This window comes from Lynx canadensis, chromosome X (assembly GCF_007474595.2).
Source record: "Lynx canadensis isolate LIC74 chromosome X, mLynCan4.pri.v2, whole genome shotgun sequence".
Lineage (NCBI taxonomy): Eukaryota > Metazoa > Chordata > Mammalia > Carnivora > Felidae > Lynx > Lynx canadensis.
Genome location: NC_044321.2, coordinates 85,066,621 through 85,083,050, shown reverse-complemented (window position 1 = coordinate 85,083,050; position 16,430 = coordinate 85,066,621). Strand labels below are relative to the sequence as shown.

The 16,430-nt window shown below is 36.4% G+C and overlaps 1 protein-coding gene across 1 annotated transcript in view; it reads right to left on the bottom strand.

Moving 5' to 3' along the window:
* The window catches only part of DNAAF6 (dynein axonemal assembly factor 6), a 41,262-nt gene that overhangs the window by 18,272 nt on the left and 6,560 nt on the right, over positions 1-16,430 (bottom strand). Inside the window, exons 3-5 of the mRNA XM_030306033.1 lie at positions 13,778-13,850; positions 11,152-11,257; positions 7,934-8,030 (exon numbers count right to left, since the gene is read on the bottom strand). Of these exons, the coding sequence (XP_030161893.1) occupies positions 7,934-8,030; positions 11,152-11,257; positions 13,778-13,850 (276 nt within the window). The remainder of the gene's footprint in view (positions 1-7,933; positions 8,031-11,151; positions 11,258-13,777; positions 13,851-16,430) is intronic.

Below are 16,430 nucleotides of genomic sequence, written 5' to 3'. Positions count from 1 at the left end.
GCCACTCTGGAAAACGGTGTGGAGGTTCCTCAAAAAATTAAAAATAGACCTACCCTATGACCCAGAAGTAGCACTGCTAGGAATTTACCCAAGGGATACAGGAGTACTGATGCATAGGGGCACTTGTACCCCAATGTTCATAGCAGCACTCTCAACAATAGCCAAATGATGGAAAGAGCCTAAATGTCCATCAACTGATGAATGGATAAAGAAATTGTGGTTTATATACACAATGGAGTACTACGTGGCAATGAGAAAGAACAAAATATGGCCCTTTGTAGCAACGTGGATGGAACTGGAGAGTGTGATGCTAAGTGAAATAAGCCATACAGAGAAAGACAGATACCATATGTTTTCACTCTTATGTGGATCCTGAGAAACTTAACAGAAACCCATGGGGGAGGGGAAGGAAAAAAAAAAAAGAGGTTAGAGTGGGAGACAGCCAAAGCATAAGAGACTGTTAAAAACTGAGAACAAACTGAGGGTTGATGGGGGGTGGGAGGGAGGGGAGGGTGGGTGATGAGTATTGAAGAGGGCATCTTTTGGGATGAGCACTGGGTGTTGTATGGAAACCAATTTGATAATAAATTTCATACATTAAAAATAAATAAATACATAAATAAATTCTTATCGCTAAAAACAAAACAAAACAAAAGAAAACAAAAACAAAAAAACAAATGTCCAGGCAAAATGCCACCTGTATTGTGAAGTCTGCTTGGACTACTTCTTTGCACCCATATCACTTTATACACACTTCTATCAAATTCAAATTGTTTGGGTTCAAATCATAGTTCTACCAGATTCTAAGTGTGTGACCTTAAGCAAGCCACTTAACTTCTTTGTGCTTCAGCAACCTCATCTGTAAAATGAAAATAAGAGCACCTATTTCATAGGGTCAATGCGGGGATTAATGATTTGCTATATGCAAAGTTTACAGAGAAATGCCTAACACATAGTAAGCATTATACAAATTGCTTTGCTATTATTATTATTATTATTATTATTATTATTATTATTTCATGTTAAGTGAAAACAATCTGGATAAAAACGTTTATTTGTAGACTGTGAATGTAGGGAGATGGCTCTGCCATGGCACCCCAGTGACCTTGCACTATCCCCATAGGCCACATATGCAAGATTCCACTACAGCCTGCCCCAAGTCTTGGCAGGACATCCTGTGATCCTCTTGGAACGTGGGAAGGTAGACAGTCTTGTGAAGAGTTGCCTCACATCTGTTTCCTATCTGTCTTTCTACCTTGTGGGAGGCTCCTTATCTTGTGGGAGGCCGTTTCTCACCCTACTCCCTGGTTCCCATAAGGCAGAAAGGGCTTTCTGTCTCCCTTCTCTTGGCTATAGATGCAGGCTATAAAATAGTTCAGCTACAGTCTAGAGTTTGCCCTTTAGCAACAGAGTGTCCTACTGCCTGTGTCACCTGTCATCTGGCCACTTTAGTTTGATGTTGTCCTGTGGGGCAAAGGGAGATGACACTATACTGATCTTGCTTATGCTGCCTGTGTAAATAATCAACTATATGCATTGGGGCTCACTGTTTCCTTATTGGATGGATCTATGGAAGTCTGCTGCTGCTTATGGACTACTTGATGTCTTGACAGTAAGCTCGTTAAAAGGAGAAACTTATCTATTTTGTCAACACTATATACTGAGTATCTGGCCTATGGCAAGTGTTCAATAAGTATTTGTTAAATTAAAAAATATAGCGGGGTGCCTGGGTGGCTCAGTTAAGCATCGGACTCTTGATCTCAGCTCGGGTCATGATCTCATGGTTCGTGGGTCCGAGCCCTGCATCAGGCTCTGCAGTGACAGCGCGGAAGCTGCTTGGGATTCTGTCTCCTTCTCTCTCTCTGCCTCTCCCCGGCTCGCTCTCTATCTTTCTCTCAAAACAAATAAGTAAACATTAAAAAAAAAACACATAGCAAACAATGGTAAATACATATTCAAGGATATATATCAAACCCCTGATAGTGGGATGCTTGTGGGAACGGATGGAAAGTATAGAGAACAAAAGAGAAAATTAAAAATAAAAAAGTAAAATAGAACAAGACAGAGGCATTATACTCATGAGGCTTAAAGAAAAACATAGTGTTACCAAGGAGGAAAAAGCCTTCTGGCTCTCTTATTATTCTTCCATTAATTTATATGAGTATTTCATACCTTGCAAGCTTGACCTTATTTTCTCAACTGTACTACAAGGAGAAAAGCCTAGATAAGCACCTTTTAAACCATGTTCCAAAGAGGCCCAGTTTTTCTCCTAGGAGCTGTCTCATGGTGACAGTACCCTTTTAACCAAGGCAGGGGTACTTTTATGTGTTTTATATGTTGGGTTTTCTCATGGAATTTTGTTTGAAGTAAATGGTTGGCAGCTAAAAAAAAAAAAAAAAAAAACCCTGCAAACCTAGATGTAGCTGTAAAATTAATGTACAGCGTGATGACTATAATTACTAATACCGTATTGAATACTGGGTATCTGCTAAGAGAGTAGATTTCAGGTACTCTCAACCACACACATGCACACACACACAAACACACACACATACACACACATAATGCATACACACACAATGCTAAGTGGGTGAGGACAGGATATGTTAATTAGCTTGACTACAGTAATTTCACTATGTATACGTGTATCATATCATCATGTTGTACACTTCGCCTTAAATACATACAATTTTTACTTAAAACATTAAATGCCTAAATATAGATTAAGGCAAAGAAGCTTGGTAGCTATGAACTCGGGGAGTGGAGCAGCAGGCATGATTTGGATAATGGAGCTCCTTGGCTTGGGGTTAGAAGGAAAGAATGAAAGGTTTGCTGAAGACATGCATATTCCTAACTGAGAATTTTGTTTAGGACAATTGCTTTAAGACTCATAAATCTTATTTTCTTATTTGGAGGCTGGAGAGGGTAAAGGAAGGGGTGGTCCTCGTGAATTTTTTTATTAAACTTTATTTTTTATTTTTTAAAATTTACATCCAAATTAGTTAGTATATAGTGAAGCAATGATTTCAGTAGATTCCTTAGTACCCCTTACCCATTTAGCCCATCCCCCCCCACAACCCCTCCAGCAACCCTCAGTTTCTTCTCCATATTTATGAGTCTCTTTTGTTTTGTCCCCCCTCCCTGTTTTTATATTATTTTTGTTTCCCTTCCCTTATGTTCATCTGTTTTGTCTCTTAAAGTCCTCATATGAGTGAAGTCATATGATTTTTGTCTTTCTCTGACTAATTTCACTTAGCATAATATCCTCCAGTTCCATCCACGTAGTTGCAAATGGCAAGATTTCATTCTTTTTGATTGCCGAGTAATACTCCATTGTGTGTGTGTGTGTGTGTGTGTGTGTGTGTGTGTGTGTGTATACCACATCTTCTTTATCCATTCATCCATCGATGGACATTTGAGCTCTTTCCATACTTTGGCTACTGTTGATAGTGCTGCTATAAACATGGGGGTGCATGTGTCCCTTCGAAACAGCACACCTGTATCCCTTGGATAAATGCCTAGTAGTGCAATTGCTGGGTCGTAGGGTAGTTCTATTTTTAGTTTTTTGAGCAACCTCCATACTGTTTTCCAGAGTGGCTGCACCAGCTTTCATTCCCACCAACAATGCAAAAGAGATCCTCTTTCTCCACATCCTCGCCAACATCTGTTGTTGCCTGAGTTGTTAATATTAGCCATTCTGACAGGTGTAAGGTGTATCTCATTGCGGTTTTGATTTGTATTTCCCTGATGATCAGTGATGTTGAGCATTTTTTCATGTGTCGGTTGGCCATCTGGATGTCTTCTTTGGAGAAGTGTCTATTCATGTCTTTTGCCCATTTCTTCACTGGATTATTTGTTTTTTGGGTGTTGAGTTTGATAAGTTCTTTGTAGATTTTGGATACTAACCCTTTATCTGATATGTCATTTACAAATATCTTCTCCCATTCTGTTGGTAGCCTTTTAGGTTGCTGATTGTTTCCTTCGCTGTGCAGAAGCTTTTTATTTTGATGAGGTCCTAGTAGTTCATTTTTGCTTTTGTTTCCCTTGCCTCTGGAGACGTGTTCAGTAAGAAATTGCTGCGGGCAAGATCAAAGAGGTTTTTGCCTGCTTTCTCCTCGAGGATTTTGATGGCTTCCTGTCTTACATTGAGGTCTTTCATCCATTTTGAGTTTATTTTTCTGTATGGTGTAAGAAAGTGGTCCAGGTTCATTCTTCTGCATGTCGCTGTCCAGTTTTCCCAGCACCACTTGCTGAAGAGACTGTCTTTATTCCAGTGGATATTCTTTCCTGCTTTGTCAAGATTAGTTGGCCATACGTTTGTGGGTCCATTTCTGGGTTCTCTATTCTATTCCATTGATCTGAGTATCTGTTCTTGTGCCAGTACCATACTGTCTTGATGATTACAGCTTTGTAGTATAGCTTGAAGTCTGGGATTGTGATGCCTCCTGCTTTGGTTTTCTTTTTCAAGATTGCTTTGGCTATTTGGGTTCTTTTCTGGTTCCATAAAAATTTTAGGATTATTTGGTCTAGCTCTGTGAAGAATGCTGGTGTTACTTTGATAGGGATCGCATTGAATATGTAGATTGCTTTAGGTAGTATCGACATTTTAACTATATTTGTTCTTCCTATCCAGGAGCATGGAATCTTTTCCTATTTCTTTGTGTCTTCTTCAATTTCTTTCATCAGCTTTCTATAGTTTTCAGTGTACAGATTTTTCACCTCTTTGGTTAGATTTATTCCTAGGTATTTTATGGTTTTTGGTGCAATGGTAAATGGGATCGATTCCTTGATTTCTCTTTCTGTTGCTTCATTGTTGGTGTACAGAAATGCAATCGATTTCTGTGCATTGATTTTATATCCTGCAACTTTGCTGAATTCATGCATCAGTTCCAGCAGTTTTTTGGTTGAATCTTTTGGGTTTTCCATATAGAGTATCATGTCCTCTGTGAAGAGTAAAAGTTTGACCTCCTCCTGGCCAATTTGGATGCATTTTATTTCTTTGTGTTGTCCGATTGCAGAGGCTAAGACTTCCAATACTGTGTTGAATAACAGTGGCGAGAGTGGACATCCCTGTCTTGTTCCTGACCTTAGGGGGAAAGCTCTCAGTTTTTCCCCACTGAGGATGATATTAGTGTTGGGTTGCTCATATATGGCTTTTATCATCTCAAGGTATGATCCTTCTATCCCTACTTTCTTGAGGGTTTTTATCCAGAAAGGATGCTGTATTTTGTCAAATGCTTTCTCTGCATCTATTGAGAGGATCATATGGTTCTTGTCCTTTCTTTTATTGATGTGATGAATCATGTTAATTGCTTTGTGGATATTGAACTAGCCCTGCATCCCAGGTATAAATCCCAGGTCCGCCTGAATTTTTAGATCCCAAATTCCTTCTTGTACTTAAACAGATTGTTTGTGTTACTATCCTCTTCAGCTTAAACAGAGGTCTTCTTTTTGAAGTCTCTGGTTTGGATTGTTATATAGAGACCAGGTCCAGCCCCCGAATAAGAAATTTGGCCAATTCTAAGGTGTAATTCCCCCCACATTTTAGTGTTTCTGATACTGGGATGCATCACACAACCAATGTGTACATTTAACGTGGTAGTATACTTATTGCTCCTTTTTTTATTAAGTGGCATGATTACAATTTGATGATGTCTTAGATCTGAGAAAAATGCTATATTATCAACAGGAATAATAAGCTTATACATTTGAGGAAGAAATACTTGAGATGCAGTCGACAACCTCTTCAGTCCAAGTCTTACCAGTGGGGTTAAGCAACGATAGTGGATATCACCATTAACGTGCTTATAGGATAAAATTTAAGCTACAAATCAGGGATTTTTTTCCTCTTTTTTGAGAGTCAGCTTACCAGTACACCACTGTCCACAATTACTCTTTATTATTCTTATACGCACAGCTTACTCAAATAGGCCAGGCTATTTCATGCCTAGATACCTTCCCATGTGCCTTACCTCTGCTTGGAATGCCCTTCTTGGAATGTTGTCCACTGGAAAAATCTTGTCCACCGGGTGTTGATCTCTTTCCACTTTATGTCACCATGTACCTGGTATATGCCTCTAAATATGTACTTACCATATTGGATTGCAATGATTTGTTAGTCTTCCATCCCCTTTACTATAAATTCCTTGAGGGTAATTGACTGTATCTTATTTATCTTTGTATCCCTAGTACTTAGAACAGTGCCTGTTATGCAATGGTACTAAGTGTTTAAAGACTGAATGTATGAAAAGAAAGACAGAGAAAAAGAACAGTATACATTTGGTGAGGTGCCATAGCACCAACAAATATTTCATGCGGCTTCCATTCAGTGCCATCCGTGCCTCCGCCAAACCTTCTAAACTCCTGGTAGACTTAAAACTGTCAACATTGAGTTTCATTGTTAATAATAAGATGATTTCATTTATGTTAGTGCTGTCTCCCCAGTCAATTAGAAGTTCATTAAAGGAAGAGATCAGGTCTTCTTCTGCTTATACTTGTTGAGTTTTACATAAATTGTATAGTACTCTGAGGTAGAATTTGGGTTCCAAGAGTCTTCATTCAGGATACCTTTATTATTAATACTAGTAGCGTTTTACAGGAGAGAAATGGAAAGGCTCACAACAGTTATTTACTTAGGGCCTGGAATTCCTCCAGAGTTTATAGCAATCCTCAATACTAGACATCAAAAATGTTATTTTACAGTTATTTAAAAGAGAGGAATTGGGATATTACTGGTAAAACCCTGGGAGCTAATTACTTCAAGATCACTTGAAACCTTAACTCATTAGAATGTGAAAAATCTCCTGAGGTACTTAAACTCGCTATTCCCATTATGTTACTTGATTCAATTGAATGTCTTAGATTTTGCTAATAAGAGAAAACCTGAAGTTCATGCAACAGAGAGATACCATTTATCATTTGCTTAAGGAAAAAATATTAAGCATCTCCAATGGGCACCTCAGTACTCTATAATGTAGAGTATTATGAGAGAGGGGGAAAGATATATGTATAGTCCCTGATCTCAGAGAAAAAAAATTCTCCAGACCAGAATTACTAGTATATGCTACCAAAAAGAGTTACATTCCACACTCTTAGGTAGGTCCAGACTTTTCAACAAGATCATTACGAGGCTCAAATAAGCAAAAGTAAGGTGATCTCATTGATGTCATTGGTATTGTTATTATTATTACATAGAAATAGAATCATTTGGATAAGGGAGTCAAGTAACATTTTATACATCTTTTTAGAGTTTTAAATCAGAAGTTCAGATCCAAAATTTAAGAAAAATTCCCTTTTTAAATCTCACCATTATAAGCTGAGTCATTAGAAGAAGTAAGAGAGATTCAGGGAAGGGAAGATTTCATTCTGGTTGCCATCAACTCATCATAAGTTAATAACCAATCAGATGGCATTCATTGAACAGAACTAGGATGAAAGAAAATTCAGTCCAATTGGAATGAGTAGGTTTTTGTTTTGTTTTGTTTTGTTTTGTTTTGTTTTGTTTAGAGAGAGAGCATGAGAGGGGGGAGGGGCAGAGAGAGAATCTTAAGTAGGCTCCATGCTCAGCATGGAGCCTGATATGGGGCTTGATCCCATGACCCTGGGATTATGACCTAAGCCTTAAACAAGAGTCATATGCTCAATTAACTAAACTACCCAGGCATCCCAAATGGAAGTTTCAATAGGGCTAGAAATAGTGTATTATGTCATATGATTCTACTATGTTTATTTGTAAATCTTACCCATATGTGTAAATGGAGTTTATTTTGTACATGTTTACCAATTTCAAACTATCAATCCCATTATTCCATTAGTGCCTAAAATATAGCAACCATTATTTTTAAAGAGTTTACTGCCTTGCCTATGGTATTATGTGTAAAACAGTCAGTCAATTTAGCCATAATGGTCATACGGAAAATGGAGAGAAGCTCACCACTAGATCTTCACAACATGCTGTTGAAGAGTCTTTTCTCGAAAATCCTAGGAACATATCCTCAGTTCCCACCTGCTGTTTGAATATAATCTCATACCTGGAAAAAAAAAAAAGGAGTCAATGATACAGAGACTCAAAAGAAAGAGCAATTTTCTCACAGGGCAAAAAAACTAGAAACTACGGGGACATGCTATTACAAAAAATAAAGTTCTGACAGTTTTTCGGGCATATAGCAGAACATAAAGAAATAGAAGTCTAGAAATACAGTCAAAAATACCTAACGCTGTAAATCAGGATTTATATTGTATCTACTTATTTTCGAAAAATTAACCTTAACTGTTTTAGAGCTATACAAATAAAATGGGTTAAGGGAACTTCTAAGACGATTAAAAGTAGAAGGGAAAAAAAAGTTCTTTTTTTTCTTCCTGGAAAACGATGGCTCAGAAAAATAGTAGGCCCATAACCCAGGGTTTGATGGATAGATAAAAATCCTCCTCTGCTAAATTGAAGCCACAGAGTAGAGTTAGAAAATCCAGGTTTAGTACTTTTTCTGTCATTAACTGTGTGACCTTGGTCAAGTCACAAAGTCGTGGGGAGAAGGGTAGGTTTGAACTCAATGACCTCTATAATCTTTTTTGCCTCTAAAATTCTACAATGGAAACACTGGTAATGCAGTCAGCACAACTACATTGCAGTGTTTACAATCTAGGCTTACAAAGTTCTTTTTTTTAAATTTTTAATGCTTATTTATTTTTGAGAGAGAGAGAGAGAGAGAGCATGAGCAGGGGAGGGGCAGAGAGAGAGGGAGACACAGAATCCGAAGCAGGCTCCAGACTCTGAGCTGTCAGCACTGAGCCTGTCATGGGGCTTGAACTCACGAACTGCGAGATCATGTCCTGAGCTGAAGTTGGACACTTAACCAACTGAGCCACCCAGGTGCCCCTAGGCCTACAGAGTTCTTAGCCCAGTGAAAGATTTTCCTGACATTTCACCTCACCCATGACAATTCACAAATCTTTCTTTGTCCCCAAATTAGGGCCCCTAGGGACAGGATCGTTTCTAGAATCACCCAGCCACAATGGAACCTATCTTTTTAGGTGGAATGTAGTAAGCAAATGTTTACAAATGATCTTTTCCATTTAATTCTACCCTTATGAAGAAATGGTAAATCTCTGGATAGGAAGACTAAAGGACTATGTTGAACTTCTGACCACTTGCAAATAGGAATCCCCAAGAATGAAAAAGGGATTTCTCTGAGTTTGAACAGGGCTAGCAATAAGTAGCTATTTGATATGGGGCACTTTTTTCTTAATAGACTATAACTATAACTATAACATTTACCTTATATTTACAAAGGTGAAGCCAGGTTAAAACAAAACAGAAGGGTATCGATCCACACTCCATGACTACCAAATGGATTTGCTCTAGCTGCTGCTTTCTCCTCATCTCCAGATGCAATTTTCCAACTGTCTACGTTTGCCTGGATGTCCCAAAGGCAACTTACAGTCCACACATCCAAAACCAAACTCAGTGTTTCCCCTCTCCCTTCGTTCCCAATCACAGTCAATAGCCTCACTATTCACCTGGTCACCCTAGTTGGTACCCTCAGCATCATTTCTGAGGCTTTCCTCTCATTCATTATATCTAATTGAATACCATATATTCCTTTAAGACTCTCTCAAATAAAGATCCTCACATTTCTACCCAAGGCCAGTGACTCAGCTCAGGCCCATCTTACTTTGCATGTGGCCACTCATGATTCTTTTTTGTGAGCTGCTTGCTCACTTCTTTACCCATTTTCTTCTTTACCCATTGGGACATTTTGAAATGTACTTGCATAAAATGGAAAATAAGATTAAAAAATTTTATAAAGCAATTTTCTTCATACCCTGACTGGAGTTCTTATTCATTTAAAGCTTTCATGGATGTTATTTCTACAGAACATCAAACATCAAGATGAGAAGTGAAAATTTACTCAAATTTGGAACTTGCCACATATGGATGTTTGACATTCATTAGACAGTATGACAAATGAGTGGCTTACTTCTTACCTTTTATACGGATGTGTGGGCACTGTATAAACATAACCTGAGATTTACTCTCTTCGTTTTTAAGATGCACACAGAAATGTTTTAAAATCCCCTTTGATCTTTTTTTATGAGGTTTATAGGTTTTTTTTTTACATTGTTTATGCAATAGTTGGATACTTTTTTCCAGTTAATTATCTGCAGTCTCCCACTGTTTCCATTTTCAGAATGGAAGTAGAAGATAGAAGCATAAGGTTTTTTTTTTCTAACATTGGACACAATTTTATAGTCAGAATTAGAAAAGTTGTCAGATCACTTACCATAGAAGTCTTCAAGAATTTATAAAGTACATTATAATTTTGTAAGTACTGCCTTTGTTTTTCAAGCTATTCTAAATACTCAATCAAGATTTTATTTTAAAGCCCCGGATGTTGTATGTAAGTGATGAATCACTGAATTCTACTTCTGAAACCAATATTGCTCTGTATGTTAACTAACTAAAATATAAAAAAAATACATATATTTAAAGCTTAGTGTATTTAACCATTAGTTTCAATTATGAATGTGAACACACTTTCAGTTCCTTGAAATTGTGGGTGATTTATTTTATCAAAGTGAAGGAACTTTTTATGTTAATAATCCTAAATTCCATATTTACAATTCATATTCACAGTTCCTAATGAAAAAGCTACAAGGTGAGGCTTCAATCCTGCTTGCAAAATATATTAAACAGAATCCTAAAATAATTAGTAAACAGGTCCAGGTAATAATAGATAATCGGAGGGAGAACATAGCCTTTTACCAAAATTGAATATTGAGTAATTAAACGCAAGTCTTTGACACATAAACATGGTATAATAATTTAGTTTGTATGAATGCTTGTAATTTAATGGGCTTTTCTTTCCCAGTGTTAGTTCCACATTATACTACTGACACTGAATACAATTTTGTAATGGAAATGACTATTTTTCATTTTTTGTTAGATAATAACTAAAGGGAGGTGTTATGTTTTACTTTGTTTCTGCTCCACAAGGAAAAAAAATTATCAATTACACATGGCTTCTGTGTGTCACTGCAGTCTTCTCTTTCATGTGGTAGAAGTTACTTTATGAATCCTGTCAAAAATAGAATGGTATCGGATGACACATCGAACTTCAGCCCCAAACACATTCCCGCCTTCATTTGACTTACTCTGGTATTTCTCTAACATCCCACGTGTCATGGTGCTCTGCTCCCTCTGGAACTTCCTCTGGATTCCAGATATCCTCGACATTTTCATCACTGTTTTGAGGGATGACTGTGAAAAAAAGGGAAGATAAAGCTGAAGCTGTTGTCTGTTTTCCCCCTCAAAATTGCTCCCATTCTTCACACGCAGTTTGGGATCGTCAAAGTCAAACATTTTCTATTTGTTACCACTAGCTTGTTTTTTGGTCAAAACAAGCTTAATTTGTAAAAACTTGACGTTTTTGAATCAATACACAACCAATATGTCGTAAAATTATAATAATAATTGAGAAAATTTAGAAACAACATATAAGCAAAAAGAGGAAAATAAATAATCTGTAATCCAACCACCCAAGATAATCAATGAGAGCATTCTGATGTATATCTTTCCAGTCTCTGTGTGTGTGCACATATGTATATGCATATAGCATATATACTCAATATATGAAGTAACATCTTATATGAAACATATAGAACATAGATATACATAGAAATACTAGGATCATATGTAAAATATTTATGTAAAAGAACAAATCAAACATACAATCAATCTGATTTGTGTAGAAATGTCTTATCTTGCATCGTGTATTACTATATAGAAGTTCTTTGATACCTTTTCCATGCAAGCATGACATAATTCTTTAAAAATACTGTTGGTTAAATAAATTGAAAACAGTGGATACAATGGTCATTTTTTAATCCAGTATTTTCCTCAGGCAGATGGGAGCCTCAAAGAAAATCTCTATCACTTGTCCTTTATGTAGGACTGAGCATGTACCTGGGTTTCTACATGTCATCTTTAAATGTTTAAAAGTAAACGAGGCATGCAAAAACTCAGCTTACATTTGTTCCAACTATTGGGGCAGCAAATGCAGACCAACATTAGGTGCAGAACATTATTTCGAGTTCTCCTTTTAAGCATCCCCAGAAATGCACTTGATTACTAGGTTTTCAATACTGCCACTCTTTTCAAATTATCTGCCTCTATCTAGCATGGGCTTTGTGAAGCCTAATTACAGATTTATATAAAATATGTTACAAATGACTCATTGTTCTCAGAATTTAGAGGTTATTAGACATTATGTCAGAAATACCGGCAGCATAGAAATACATTAAAATTTGAACTAGTCTTCCAACATCTCTTTAAAAAAATTTTTTTTGGTAACATTTATTTATTTTTGAGAGAGATAAATAGAGTGTAAGCAGGGGATGGGCCGAGAGAGACGGAGACACAGAATCTGAAGCAGGCTCCAGGCTCTGAGCTGTCAGCACAGAGACCGACGTGGGGCTCCAACTCACAAATCACGAGATCATGACCTGAGCCCAAGTCAGACGTTCGACCGACGGAGCCACCCAGGCATCACCCAGGTGCCCCCCAACATCTCTTGAACTAGGTAAATAGATTCTTCAGTATGTAGAGTCTAATAACTGAAATTTTAAAATCATTCTCTCAGACTTCATTTGAGCCATTATTTTAAACATTTTTCCCGATGAAATCTTTTACAATCAGCTAAATTGATGAAGGAACTTCTTTTCCTTTCCCTATCCAACTCTGGCAGCTGTCATCATGACAGAATTAGAGCCTTCTATATTTTTGAAGATGTGTAAAATGTTAAACTATATGAAAATGTATAGGCCAAAATGCTGGGAAAACATCCCCAGAAATATTTATTCTGGTTTATTGGACCTGTGACTATATAAGTCACCCAGTTAATATGTAATTAAATATATTATAATTAAATATATTTAATTATGTATGATGTATTATATTTATATATGTATAACTATAGGTATTATATTTATATATGTATAATTATTTAATTATAAATATATATTTTAATTAAATATATTTAATTATGTATTGTATATTATGTATTATAATTAAATATATTATATAAGTATGAATATATATTATAAATATAAATATATTTCATTATATACTTAATGTATTTAATTATATATTAAATAACTATATCAGTTGCCCTATTTAATGTATAATTAAAGCCCATCATATATAAATGGACTTTAATTTATAAGTATTTTGGTGTAAGATCAAATTGTGTCGTTATTTGTTTTATTGTATTCTCCAAAAGACTATAAGCTCAATGGGGGCAGAGACCTTTCTATTTTGATCTTCATCATAGTCCCAGAGATGATCATAATGCTTGGCATATAACAGGCCTTCAATAAATATTTGTTGAATGAATTAATGAATCCTGTGAAATTGCCAGAATATAGCAGATATAGCAGGGTAGAAAGTGAAGAAGCTAAGCAACTTGGTAACTAGACCCTAAATAATAAAAAAGTTATTTAACCACACATGACTTTCTTGGTTTAACATCTCGGGAAATATGCCAAAAAATGAATGTGAATAATTTAAGGCGAATTAATTTCCATTAGTAGAAAAATGACTTACCTACAATAGTAGAGTAAAAACATCATCTTATATGTAAATGGCTCTTCATCACTTCCACAATTATTTGAGTTCATCTCTGACAAATCCTAGCGTTAATATTACTCTCCCTACAATTTTGCTCCCAAAGAAAAGATTATACCAATTATAGTGATCTATATGCTTTGTTAAATAACTTACCTTTGAGCTCTTCTATTCTTGGTGGTCCAATATTCCCAGGACCCATGGCTCCAAAAGCAGATGAACAATTTGGCTGGGAGAGAAGAAAAAAAAGCCCAACATTCTGTAATTACTACTTGTTCAACTTACGTGACCGATAATACTTGAAAGTTGGTAAGCTTTCCATCTCAAATTTCATAGTGCTTCTCATTTAATTAAGCATCGTTGTTATACAACAGAGAGACAGATGTCAAGTATTATTTAGAATGTGTTTTCCTTGTCCTTTCAAAAAGTATTTAGTTTAATAGACCCTAAGGCAGTCTTTGATCAGACTAAATCCCCAGTTCCAGCCCAGTGAATCATGTATCCCTGCGGATAGGGGGATGAGCCACATTCATCTCTTTGAAGGTCAGAACAAAGTATTAGTGTAAAAGCATCGACAATTTTGGGTTTGGGCAGTATCTGGTCATAGGTAGAAGATGGAAACAGATGGGAAAGTTTTATAGAAACAAAAACAAACCACTAGCTAGGGTCTTAAGTATATACATACCAAAGAACTCATTCAAAACTCCTGTTAACAGATTTTACTTCTTTTCCACTGTGGGTATGAAACCCTTCCTCGTCATACCACCTCATGACACTGAACTAATGGATTTAAACAGCAACCCCCAATTAATAGCGTCAAATACATGCTAAACCACTTCAGTCATCTTACGAGTTGATTTTGCCATCCTTTGTGCAAGGAAACATACCCCCACAGGGCTGCCACTCTACTCCCCAGTACAAGAACAATTTTCCTTTTTTCACTGAAGTATAACACATATTACACCTTCAGCATAGCAGCAACTGCCTCATTGGTCTTTCTCAGGGGCCTTTAGATATCTCAAGAAAACCCCAGTATTTTACTAATTGTTCTTGCTGATGCCAGATTCTGCAGCTCCAATTTACTCTATTGCTGGCAGTCAAAAAGTCTTATCTCCTTGCATCCTGGCAAACTACCATCTCTAGCTCTCTTCTCTCAGGCCCCTGCCCCTATCTCCCAAGACTTCAGACATATAGAAGAGTTACGATGTCCTATTTGGGCAAAAGGAATAGTGTCTGTCCTTGAAAGCCAGTGGCAAAGCTCACCTGTGTCTTTATTATACTAAACTATTCCAACAGCTATAAATCAGAAACTAATCTGTAACATCTCAATGGTTTCTGAGACAGTAACCATTCTTTTCCAAAAGGTGCTTCAAAAGTGCTTATGTCTGCGGTTAAAGTGTTACAGGCATTTTTATGTGAAAATCCCAAGACCGTATTTTGTATGTTTTTTTTCTTTTTAATCACTAAGGTCATATAAACTTGTGGTGCTTTTCTTAAGTTATTAATCACTAGAATACTAATAGTCAATCAGAGTAAAGCATTTCTTGGAACATGAGGACCTCTTGTTTTGTTGAGTGACTCCTTCCACCGAAAATTAAAATCCATACAAATAAAAACTCGAACATTCCTGAAAAAAATTAGTATGCTCTCCATGCACAGTGATGATTCAATCAGTACATCACAACAGAGGGGGAATTGCAGTTTATTAACTTAATGAAAATAAATGATTAAAAACAAAAATTTCAAGTGAAAAGATGAACCAGGATAATAAAAACATTAAAAACCCTCTTGCAAATGTTCTCTATAAAAATAATCATTTCAGCCTTTACCATGGATCCACATCCAATTATCTGAGTAATTTGTCATTGCAATTCATGCCACTTTGCAATATGTAAGAGAGTTAGAACAACTTTTTTACAATGTCTGTGGAGTGGTGAGCATTATTTCCCACAGGCCTTAAGATCCCCTTTTGAGTTTCAAAAGCAGTCTCTTCCCAGTCTCCTAGATTCTTAATGCATGATGGGGACTGTAAATAAACTAATGTGTATGCAACAGTTCTAATGCTGTTTTCAGAGAGAGTATTTTCAAAACCACATCACTCTTGTAATCATTTCACAGTTATCAAGATTCATACATGTTAAAAAATGAAAAACCATTTTTCTCCTGGAAAATTTAATAGTTCATTAGAAACGTTAATTATTCTCCCACTGTTCTGATACTCCAATTCTATATCCTCTAATGATATCTGTACAGGGGTGTCTGAATGACCAATTACCTCAAAATTGTTTATAACCCAGATATACAGAATCATACATTATTACAGTAATTTTCTTCTATGAATTGTACAATTTGGTAAAATTATCCTAGTGTCTCTATTCTCCTAATCACTCATCATTCTCCTAGAATCACCTCTAGATGCAAATAAACATCCCCATACGTAAACGCCAAAGAGAACAGGCTTTGTAACCAGGGTGAATCTTTATCTCTAAATCTGTTCCAGTTACAAGTTTCACTTGCCTTTATTCGAGATTGCTGTTTCTCAGATATTTAACATATTTTCTGTATATGACATAACTCTACCCTTACCCTTCGCAGGCTGTATCATTATTCTATTTCAGCTTCAGGCAGCAAAAATGAACCTGCCCTCCTAACTTCACTGATACATTGCTCCTAAATTTTTCTCCAATGTTTTATTTGTTGTATGTATTCAATGCTATTATTATTGTCCTGATTTTTGTTTGGCCCCTAGTAACTCCTGCCTGACCAAAGCTTCTTGGTTTCTAACCCTGGCTCCAAGTTGATTCAGTAA